Source organism: Scophthalmus maximus, chromosome 12 (genome assembly GCF_022379125.1).
Source record: "Scophthalmus maximus strain ysfricsl-2021 chromosome 12, ASM2237912v1, whole genome shotgun sequence".
In the NCBI taxonomy this organism is placed as follows: Eukaryota; Metazoa; Chordata; class Actinopteri; order Pleuronectiformes; family Scophthalmidae; genus Scophthalmus; species Scophthalmus maximus.
In genome coordinates this window covers 3,845,339-3,855,781 of record NC_061526.1, presented here as the reverse complement: position 1 = coordinate 3,855,781, position 10,443 = coordinate 3,845,339, and the positions used below count along the sequence as shown (strand labels likewise).

General features: G+C 48.3%; 3 protein-coding genes across 3 annotated transcripts; all 3 read right to left on the bottom strand.

Moving 5' to 3' along the window:
* Positions 1-1,379: 1,379 nt before the first annotated feature.
* LOC124850855 (putative uncharacterized protein DDB_G0271606) lies at positions 1,380-2,054 on the bottom strand (the record flags this gene model as incomplete). Its single annotated transcript, XM_047336309.1, is given in 1 exon segment — positions 1,380-2,054. A coding segment is annotated over 1 exon segment (675 nt), but the record flags the coding sequence as incomplete, so codon positions are not given.
* A 2,119-nt stretch (positions 2,055-4,173) lies between these two features.
* On the bottom strand, positions 4,174-7,059 carry LOC124850860 (mucin-5AC-like; the record flags this gene model as incomplete). The annotated part of the gene is made up of 3 exons (XM_047336355.1): positions 4,174-4,887; positions 5,110-5,808; positions 6,535-7,059. Coding segments are annotated over 3 exons (1,938 nt in total), but the record flags the coding sequence as incomplete, so codon positions are not given.
* An 18-nt stretch (positions 7,060-7,077) lies between these two features.
* Positions 7,078-10,230, bottom strand: LOC124850859 (mucin-5AC-like; the record flags this gene model as incomplete). The annotated part of the gene is made up of 3 exons (XM_047336354.1): positions 7,078-7,902; positions 8,002-8,763; positions 9,745-10,230. Coding segments are annotated over 3 exons (2,073 nt in total), but the record flags the coding sequence as incomplete, so codon positions are not given.
* Positions 10,231-10,443: the final 213 nt, after the last annotated feature.

Here is a 10,443-nt window from a genome sequence, read left to right as displayed (position 1 = left end):
TGTTGTTGTCGGAGCAACAGTTGTTGAAGTGGCTGCTGTAGTTGTTGTTGGAGCAGCAGTTGTTGTAGTTGCTGCCGTAGTCGTTGTTGTCGGGGCAGGAGTTGTTGTTGTCTGAGCCACAGTTGTTGTAGTTGCTACCGTAGTTGCTGTTGTCGGGGTAGGAGTTGTTGTTGTCCGAGCAACAGTTGTTGTAGTTGCTGCCATTGTTGTTGTTGGGGCAGCAGTTGTTGTTGTCGGAGCAACAGTTGTTGTTGTTGGAATAACAGTTGTTGTAGTTCCAAGCGTAGTCGTTTTTGGAGCAGCAGTTGTTGTTGTTGTCGGGGCAGCAGTTGTTGTTGTCGGAGCAACAGTTGTTGTAGCGGCTGCTGTAGTTGTTGTTGGAGCAGCAGTTGTTGTAGTTGCTGCAGTAGTTGTTGTTGTCGGGGCAGAAGTTGTTGTTGTCGGAGCAACAGTTGTTGTAGTTGCTGCCGTAGTTGTTGTTGTCGGGGCAGGACTTGTTGTTGTTGGAGCAACAGTTGTTGTTGTGGGAACAAAGGTTGTTGTAGTTGCTGCTGTTGTTGTTGTAGGAGCAACAGTTGTTGTAGTTGCTGCCATTGTTGTTGTTGTTGGGGCAGCAGTTGTTGTTGTCGGAGCAACAGTTGTTGTAGTAGCTGCTGTAGTTGTTGTTGGAGCAGCAGTTGTTGTAGTTGCTGCAGTAGTTGTTGTTGTCGGGGCAGTAGTTGTTGTTGTCGGAGCAACACTTGTTGAAGTGGCTGCTGTAGTTGTTGTCGGAGCAACAGTTGTTGTAGTTGCTGCCATTGTTGTTGTTGTTGGGGCAGCAGTTGTTGTTGTCGGATCAACAGTTGTTGTAGTTGCTGCCGTAGTTGTTGTTGGAGCAGCAGTTGTTGTTGTTGTCGGGGCAGCAGTTGTTGTTGTCGGAGCAACAGTTGTTGAAGTGGCTGCTGTAGTTGTTGTTGGAGCAGCAGTTGTTGTAGTTGCTGCCATTGTTGTTGTTGGGGCAGCAGTTGTTGTTGTCGGAGCAACAGTTGTTGTAGTGGCTGCTGTAGTTGTTGTTGGAGCAGCAGTTGTTGTAGTTGCTGCAGTAGTTGTTGTTGTCGGGGCAGCAGTTGTTGTTGTCGGAGCAACAGTTGTTGTTGTTGGAGCAACAGTTGTTGTAGTTCCTAGCGTAGTCGTTGTTGGAATAGCAGTTGTTGTTGTTGTCGGGGCAGCAGTTGTTGTTGTCGGAGCAACAGTTGTTATTGGAGCAGCAGTTGTTGTAGTTGCTGCATTAGTTGTTGTTGTCGGGGCAGGAGTTGTTGTTGTCGGAGCAACAGTTGTTGTAGTTGCTGCCGTAGTTCTTGTTGTCGGGGCAGGACTTGTTGTTGTTGGAGCAACAGTTGTTGTTGTGGGATCAAAGGTTGTTGTAGTTGCTGCTGTTGTTGTTGTCGGAGCAACAGTTGTTGTAGTTGCTGCCATTGTTGTTGTTGTTGGGGCAGCAGTAGTTGTTGTCGGAGCAACAGTTGTTGTTGTTGGAGCAACAGTTGTTGATGTGGCTGCTGTAGTTGTTGTTGGAGCAGCAGTTGTTGTAGTTGCTGCCGTAGTTGTTGTTGTCGGGGCAGGAGTTGTTGTTGTCGGAGCAAAGGTTGTTGTAGTTGCTGCTGTTGTTGTTGTCGGAGCAACAGTTGTTGTAGTTGCTGCTGTAGTTGTTGTTGGAGCAGCAGTTGTTGTAGTTGCTGCAGTAGTTGTTGTTGTCGGGGCAGGAGTTGTTGTTGTCGGAGCAACAGTTGTTGTAGTTGCTGCCGTAGTTGTTGTTGGGGCAGCAGTTGTTGTAGTTGCTGCAGTAGTTGTTGTTGTCGGGGCAGGAGTTGTTGTTGTCGGAGCAACAGTTGTTGTAGTTGCTGCCGTAGTTGTTGTTGGGGCAGCAGTTGTTGTTGTTGGAGCAACAGTTGTTGTTGTAGGAGCAACAGTTGTTGTAGTTCCTAGCGTAGTCGTTGTTGGAGCAGCAGTTGTTGTTGTTGTCGGGGCAGCAGTTGTTGTTGTCGGAGCAACAGTTGTTGTAGTGGCTGCTGTAGTTGTTGTTGGAGCAGCAGTTGTTGTAGTTGGTGCACTAGTTGTTGTTGTCGGGGCAGGAGTTGTTGTTGTCGGAGCAACAGTTGTTGTAGTTGCTGCCGTAGTTGTTGTTGTCTGTGCAGGACTTGTTGTTGTCGGAGCAACAGTTGTTGTTGTGGGAGCAAAGGTTGTTGTAGTTGCTGCTGTTGTTGTTGTTGGAGCAGCAGTTGTTGTTGTCGGGGCAGCAGTTGTTGTAGTTGCTCCCGTAGTTGTTGTTATCTGGGCAGGACTTGTTGTTGTCGGAGCAACAGTTGTTGTTGTGGGAGCAAAGGTTGTTGTAGTTGCTGCCGTAGTTGTTGTTGGAGCAGCAGTTGTTGTTGTCGGGGCAGCAGTTGTTGTTGTTGGAGAAGCAGTTGTTGTAGTTGCTGCAGTAGTTGTTGTTGTCGGGGCAGGAGTTGTTGTTGTCGGAGCAACAGTTGTTGTAGTTGCTGCCGTAGTTGTTGTTGGGGCAGCAGTTGTTGTAGTTGCTGCAGTAGTTGTTGTTGTCGGGGCAGGAGTTGTTGTTGTCAGAGCAACAGTTGTTGTAGTTGCTGCCGTAGTTGTTGTTGGGGCAGCAGTTGTTGTTGTTGGAGCAACAGTTGTTGTTGTAGGAGCAACAGTTGTTGTAGTTCCTAGCGTAGTCGTTGTTGGAGCAGCAGTTGTTGTTGTTGTCGGGGCAGCAGTTGTTGTTGTCGGAGCAACAGTTGTTGTAGTGGCTGCTGTAGTTGTTGTTGGAGCAGCAGTTGTTGTAGTTGGTGCACTAGTTGTTGTTGTCGGGGCAGGAGTTGTTGTTGTCGGAGCAACAGTTGTTGTAGTTGCTGCCGTAGTTGTTGTTGTCTGGGCAGGACTTGTTGTTGTCGGAGCAACAGTTGTTGTTTTGGGAGCAAAGGTTGTTGTAGTTGCTGCTGTTGTTGTTGTTGGAGCAGCAGTTGTTGTTGTCGGGGCAGCAGTTGTTGTAGTTGCTGCCGTAGTTGTTGTTATCTGGGCAGGACTTGTTGTTGTCGGAGCAACAGTTGTTGTTGTGGGAGCAAAGGTTGTTGTAGTTGCTGCCGTAGTTGTTGTTGGAGCAGCAGTTGTTGTTGTCGGGGCAGCAGTTGTTGTTGTTGGAGAAGCAGTTGTTGTAGTTGCTGCAGTAGTTGTTGTTGTCGGGGCAGGAGTTGTTGTTGTCGGAGCAACAGTTGTAGTAGTTGCTGCCGTAGTTGTTGTCGGGGCAGGACTTGTTGTTGTCGGAGCAACAGTTGTTGTTGTGGGAGCAAAGGTTGTTGTAGTTGCTGCTGTTGTTGTTGTTGGAGCAGCAGTTGTTGTAGTTGCTGCCGTAGTTGTTGTTGTCGGGGCAGGAGTTGTTGTTGTCTGAGCAAAGGTTGTTGTAGTTGCTGCTGTTGTTGTTGTCGGAGCAACAGTTGTTGTAGTTGCTGCTGTAGTTGTTGTTGGAGCAGCAGTTGTTGTAGTTGCTGCAGTAGTTGTTGTTGTCGGGGCAGGAGTTGTTGTTGTCGGAGCAACAGTTGTTGTAGTTGCTGCCGTAGTTGTTGTTGGGGCAGCAGTTGTTGTAGTTGCTGCAGAAGTTGTTGTTGTCGGGGCAGGAGTTGTTGTTGTCGGAGCAACAGTTGTTGTAGTTGCTGCCGTAGTTGTTGTTGGGGCAGCAGTTGTTGTTGTCGGAGCAACAGTTGTTGTTGTAGGAGCAACAGTTGTTGTAGTTCCTAGCGTAGTCGTTGTTGGAGCAGCAGTTGTTGTTGTTGTCGGGGCAGCAGTTGTTGTTGTCGGAGCAACAGTTGTTGTAGTGGCTGCTGTAGTTGTTGTTGGAGCAGCAGTTGTTGTAGTTGGTGCACTAGTTGTTGTTGTCGGGGCAGGAGTTGTTGTTGTCGGAGCAACAGTTGTTGTAGTTGCTGCCGTAGTTGTTGTTGTCTGGGCAGGACTTGTTGTTGTCGGAGCAACAGTTGTTGTTGTGGGAGCAAAGGTTGTTGTAGTTGCTGCTGTTGTTGTTGTTGGAGCAGCAGTTGTTGTTGTCGGGGCAGCAGTTGTTGTAGTTGCTGCCGTAGTTGTTGTTGTCTGGGCACGACTTGTTGTTGTCGGAGCAACAGTTGTTGTTGTGGGAGCAAAGGTTGTTGTAGTTGCTGCCGTAGTTGTTGTTGGAGCAGCAGTTGTTGTTGTCGGGGCAGCAGTTGTTGTTGTTGGAGAAGCAGTTGTTGTAGTTGCTGCAGTAGTTGTTGTTGTCGGGGCAGGAGTTGTTGTTGTCGGAGCAACAGTTGTTGTAGTTGCTGCCGTAGTTGTTGTCGGGGCAGGACTTGTTGTTGTCGGATCAACAGTTGTTGTTGTGGGAGCAGCAATTGTTGTTGTCGGGGCAGCAGTTGTTGTTGTCGGAGCAACAGTTGTTGAAGTGGCTTCTGTAGTTGTTGTTGGAGCAGCAGTTGTTGTAGTTGCTGCCGTAGTTGTTGTTGTCGGGGCAGCAGTTGTTGTTGTCGGAGCAACAGTTGTTGTTGTTGGAGCAACAGTTGTTGAAGTGGCTGCTGTAGTTGTTGTTGGAGCAGCAGTTGTTGTAGTTGCTGCCGTAGTCGTTGTTGTCGGGGCAGGAGTTGTTGTTGTCGGAGCCACAGTTGTTGTAGTTGCTGCAGTAGTTGTTGTTGTCGGGGCAGGAGTTGTTGTTGTCGGAGCAACAGTTGTTGTAGTTGCTGCCATTGCTGTTGTTGGGGCAGCAGTTGTTGTTGTCGGAGCAACAGTTGTTGAAGTGACTGCTGTAGTTGTTGTTGGAGCAGCAGCTGTTGTAGTTGCTGCCGTAGTTGTTGTTGTCGGGGCAGCAGTTGTTGTTGTCGGAGCAACAGTTGTTGAAGTGGCTGCTGTAGTTGTTGTTGGAGCAGCAGTTGTTGTAGTTGCTGCCATTGTTGTTGTTGTTGGGGCAGCAGTTGTTGTTGTCGGAGCAACAGTTGTTGTTGTTGGAGCAACAGTTGTTGTAGTTGCTGCCGTAGTTGTTGTTGGAGCAGCAGTTGTTGTTGTCGGGGCAGCAGTTGTTGTTGTCGGAGCAACAGTTGTTGATGTGGCTGCTGTAGTTGTTGTTGTCGGGGCAGGAGTTGTTGTTGTCGGGGCAGCAGTTGTTGTTGTCGGAGCAACAGTTGTTGAAGTGGCTGCTGTAGTTGTTGTTGGAGCAGCAGTTGTTGTAGTTGCTGCCGTAGTTGTTGTTGTCGGGGCAGGAGTTGTTGTTGTCGGAGCAAAGGTTCTTGTAGTTGCTGCTGTTGTTGTTGTCGGAGCAACAGTTGTTGTAGTTGCTGCCATTGTTGTTGTTGTTGGAGCAACAGTTGTTGAAGTGGCTGCTGTAGTTGTTGTTGGAGCAGCAGTTGTTGTAGTTGCTGTCGTAGTCGTTGTTGTCGGGGCAGGAGTTGTTGTTGTTGGAGCCACAGTTGTTGTAGCGGCTGCTGTAGTTGTTGTTGGAGCAGCAGTTGTTGTAGTTGCTGCAATAGTTGTTGTTGTCGGGGCAGGAGTTGTTGTTGTCGGAGCAACAGTTGTTGTAGTTGCTGCCGTAGTTGTTGTTGGGGCAGCAGTTGTTGTTGTCTGAGCAACAGTTGTTGTTGTTGGAGCAACAGTTGTTGTAGTTCCTAGCGTAGTCGTTGTTGGAGCAGCAGTTGTTGTTGTTGTCGGGGCAGCAGTTGTTGTTGTCGGAGCAACAGTTGTTGTAGTGGCTGCTGTAGTTGTTGTTGGAGCAGCAGTTGTTGTAGTTGCTGCAGTAGTTGTTGTTGTCGGGGCAGGAGTTGTTGTTGTCGGAGCAACAGTTGTTGTAGTTGCTGCCGTAGTTGTTGTTGTCGGGGCAGGACTTGTTGTTGTCGGAGCAATAGTTGTTGTTGTGGGAGCAAAGGTTGTTGTAAATGCTGCTGTTGTTGTTGTTGGAGCAACAGTTGTTGTAGTTGCTGCCATTGTTGTTGTTGTTGGGGCAGCAGTTGTTGTTGTCGGAGCAACAGTTGTTGTTGTTGGAGCAACAGTTGTTGTAGTTGCTGCCGTAGTTGTTGTTGGAGCAGCAGTTGTTGTTGTCGGAGCAACAGTTGTTGTTGTTGGAGCAACAGTTGTTGTAGTTCCTGCCGTAGTTGTTGTTGTCGGGGCAGGAGTTGTTGTTGTCGGGGCAGCAGTTGTTGTTGTCGGAGCAACAGTTGTTGAAGTGGCTGCTGTAGTTGTTGTTGGAGCAGCAGTTGTTGTAGTTGCTGCCGTAGTTGTTGTTGTCGGGGCAGGAGTTGTTGTTGTCGGAGCAAAGGTTGTTGTAGTTGCTGCTGTTGTTGTTGTCGGAGCAACAGTTGTTGTAGTTGCTGCCATTGTTGTTGTTGTTTGAGCAACCATCGTTGAAGTGGCTGCTGTAGTTGTTGTTGGAGCAGCAGTTGTTGTAGTTGCTGCCGTAGTCGTTGTTGTCTGGGCAGGAGTTGTTGTTGTTGGAGCCAGAGTTGTTGTAGCGGCTGCTGTAGTTGTTGTTGGAGCAGCAGTTGTTGTAGTTGCTGCAGTAGTTGTTGTTGTCGGGGCAGGAGTTGTTGTTGTCGGAGCAACAGTTGTTGTAGTAGCTGCCGTAGTTGTTGTTGGGGCAGCAGTTGTTGTTGTCGGAGCAACAGTTGTTGTTGTTGGAGCAACAGTTGTTGTAGTTCCTAGCGTAGTCGTTGTTGGAGCAGCAGTTGTTGTTGTTGTCGGGGCAGCAGTTGTTGTTGTCGGAGCAACAGTTGTTGTAGTTGCTGCCGTAGTTGTTGTTGGAGCAGCAGTTGTTGTTGTCGGGGCAGCAGTTGTTGTTGTTGGAGCAGCAGTTGTTGTAGTTGCTGCAGTAGTTGTTGTTGTCGGGGCAGGAGTTGTTGTTGTTGGAGCAGCAGTTGTTGTAGTTGCTGCAGTAGTTGTTGTTGTCGGGGCAGGAGTTGTTGTTGTTGGAGCAGCAGTTGTTGTAGTTGCTGCCGTAGTTGTTGTTGTCGGGGCAGCAGTTGTTGTTGTCGGAACAACAGTTGTTGAAGTGGCTGCTGTAGTTGTTGTTGGAGCAGCAGTTGTTGTAGTTGCTGCCGTAGTTGTTGTTGTCGGGGCAGGAGTTGTTGTTGTAGGAGCAAAGGTTGTTGTAGTTGCTGCTGTTGTTGTTGTCGGAGCAACAGTTGTTGTAGTTGCTGCCATTGTTGTTGTTGTTGGGGCAGCAGTTGTTGTTGTCGGAGCAACAGTTGGTGTTGTTGGAGCAACAGTTGTTGAAGTGGCTGCTGTAGTTGTTGTTGGAGCAGCAGTTGTTATAGTTGCTGCCGTAGTCGTTGTTGTTGGGGCAGGAGTTGTTGTTGTCGGAGCCACAGTTGTTGTAGTTGCTACCGTAGTTGTTGTTGTCGGGGTAGGAGTTGTTGTTGTCGGAGCAACAGTTGTTGTAGTTGCTGCCATTGTTGTTGTTGGGGCAGCAGTTGTTGTTGTCGGAGCAACAGTTCTTGTTGTTGGAGCAACAGTTGTTGTTGTTGCTAGCGTAGTCGTTGTTGGAGCAGCAGTTGTTGTTGTTGTCGGGGCAGCAGTTGTTGTTGTCGGAGCAACAGTTGTTGTAGCGGCTGCTGTAGTTGTTGTTGGATTAGCAGTTGTTGTAGTTGCTGCAGTAGTTGTTGTTGTCGGGGCAGGAGATGTTGTTGTCGGAGCAACAGTTGTTGTAGTTGCTGCCATTGTTGTTGTTGTTGGGGCAGCAGTTGTTGTTGTCGGAGCAACAGTTGTTGTAGTTGCTGCCGTAGTTGTTGTTGGAGCAGCAGTTGTTGTTGTCGGGGCAGCAGTTGTTGTTGTCGGAGCAACAGTTGTTGTAGTGGCTGCTGTAGTTGTTGTTAGAGCAGCAGTTGTTGTAGTTGCTGCAGTAGTTGTTGTTGTCGGGGCAGGAGTTGTTGTTGTCGGAGCAAAGGTTGTTGTAGTTGCTGCTGTTGTTGTTGTCGGAGCAACAGTTGTTGTAGTTGCTGCCATTGTTGTTGTTGTTTGAGCAACCATCGTTGAAGTGGCTGCTGTAGTTGTTGTTGGAGCAGCAGTTGTTGTAGTTGCTGCCGTAGTCGTTGTTGTCTGGGCAGGAGTTGTTGTTGTCGGAGCAACAGTTGTTGTTGTTGGAGCAACAGTTGTTGTAGTTCCTAGCGTAGTCGTTGTTGGAGCAGCAGTTGTTGTTGTTGTCGGGGCAGCAGTTGTTGTTGTCGGAGCAACAGTTGTTGTAGTTGCTGCCGTAGTTGTTGTTGGAGCAGCAGTTGTTGTTGTCGGGGCAGCAGTTGTTGTTGTTGGAGCAGCAGTTGTTGTAGTTGCTGCAGTAGTTGTTGTTGTCGGGGCAGGAGTTGTTGTTGTTGGAGCAGCAGTTGTTGTAGTTGCTGCAGTAGTTGTTGTTGTCGGGGCAGGAGTTGTTGTTGTTGGAGCAGCAGTTGTTGTAGTTGCTGCCGTAGTTGTTGTTGTCGGGGCAGCAGTTGTTGTTGTCGGAACAACAGTTGTTGAAGTGGCTGCTGTAGTTGTTGTTGGAGCAGCAGTTGTTGTAGTTGCTGCCGTAGTTGTTGTTGTCGGGGCAGGAGTTGTTGTTGTAGGAGCAAAGGTTGTTGTAGTTGCTGCTGTTGTTGTTGTCGGAGCAACAGTTGTTGTAGTTGCTGCCATTGTTGTTGTTGTTGGGGCAGCAGTTGTTGTTGTCGGAGCAACAGTTGGTGTTGTTGGAGCAACAGTTGTTGAAGTGGCTGCTGTAGTTGTTGTTGGAGCAGCAGTTGTTGTAGTTGCTGCCGTAGTCGTTGTTGTTGGGGCAGGAGTTGTTGTTGTCGGAGCCACAGTTGTTGTAGTTGCTACCGTAGTTGTTGTTGTCGGGGTAGGAGTTGTTGTTGTCGGAGCAACAGTTGTTGTAGTTGCTGCCATTGTTGTTGTTGGGGCAGCAGTTGTTGTTGTCGGAGCAACAGTTGTTGTTGTTGGAGCAACAGTTGTTGTTGTTGCTAGCGTAGTCGTTGTTGGAGCAGCAGTTGTTGTTGTTGTCGGGGCAGCAGTTGTTGTTGTCGGAGCAACAGTTGTTGTAGCGGCTGCTGTAGTTGTTGTTGGAGCAGCAGTTGTTGTAGTTGCTGCAGTAGTTGTTGTTGTCGGGGCAGGAGATGTTGTTGTCGGAGCAACAGTTGTTGTAGTTGCTGCCATTGTTGTTGTTGTTGGGGCAGCAGTTGTTGTTGTCGGAGCAACAGTTGTTGTAGTTGCTGCCGTAGTTGTTGTTGGAGCAGCAGTTGTTGTTGTCGGGGCAGCAGTTGTTGTTGTCGGAGCAACAGTTGTTGTAGTGGCTGCTGTAGTTGTTGTATGAGCAGCAGTTGTTGTAGTTGCTGCAGTAGTTGTTGTTGTCGGGGCAGGAGTTGTTGTTGTCGGAGCAAAGGTTGTTGTAGTTGCTGCTGTTGTTGTTGTCGGAGCAACAGTTGTTGTAGTTGCTGCCATTGTTGTTGTTGTTTGAGCAACCATCGTTGAAGTGGCTGCTGTAGTTGTTGTTGGAGCAGCAGTTGTTGTAGTTGCTGCCGTAGTCGTTGTTGTCTGGGCAGGAGTTGTTGTTGTTGGAGCCAGAGTTGTTGTAGCGGCTGCTGTAGTTGTTGTTGGAGCAGCAGTTGTTGTAGTTGCTGCAGTAGTTGTTGTTGTCGGGGCAGGAGTTGTTGTTGTCGGAGCAACAGTTGTTGTAGTAGCTGCCGTAGTTGTTGTTGGGGCAGCAGTTGTTGTTGTCGGAGCAACAGTTGTTGTTGTTGGAGCAACAGTTGTTGTAGTTCCTAGCGTAGTCGTTGTTGGAGCAGCAGTTGTTGTTGTTGTCGGGGCAGCAGTTGTTGTTGTCGGAGCAACAGTTGTTGTAGTTGCTGCCGTAGTTGTTGTTGGAGCAGCAGTTGTTGTTGTCGGGGCAGCAGTTGTTGTTGTTGCTGCAGTAGTTGTTGTTGTCGGGGCAGGAGTTGTTGTTGTTGGAGCAGCAGTTGTTGTAGTTGCTGCAGTAGTTGTTGTTGTCGGGGCAGGAGTTGTTGTTGTTGGGGCAGCAGTTGTTGTAGTTGCTGCCGTAGTTGTTGTTGTCGGGGCAGCAGTTGTTGTTGTCGGAACAACAGTTGTTGAAGTGGCTGCTGTAGTTGTTGTTGGAGCAGCAGTTGTTGTAGTTGCTGCCGTAGTTGTTGTTGTCGGGGCAGGAGTTGTTGTTGTAGGAGCAAAGGTTGTTTTAGTTGCTGCTGTTGTTGTTGTCGGAGCAACAGTTGTTGTAGTTGTTGATCATTGTAAAGTTTTCTCAAAGATGCAATAAAAAACTACAGGAAATCTCACAGAATACAGTAATTTATTATAACATAAATACACTTTATATAAATAAGAAAATGGACAGTCGTTTTTTTCACATTAACATATAAACACCATGACCTATGATAAAATATATGAGGTTGAGTGTGAAGCCAACTATGACCTGCATGTGTTCCTTCA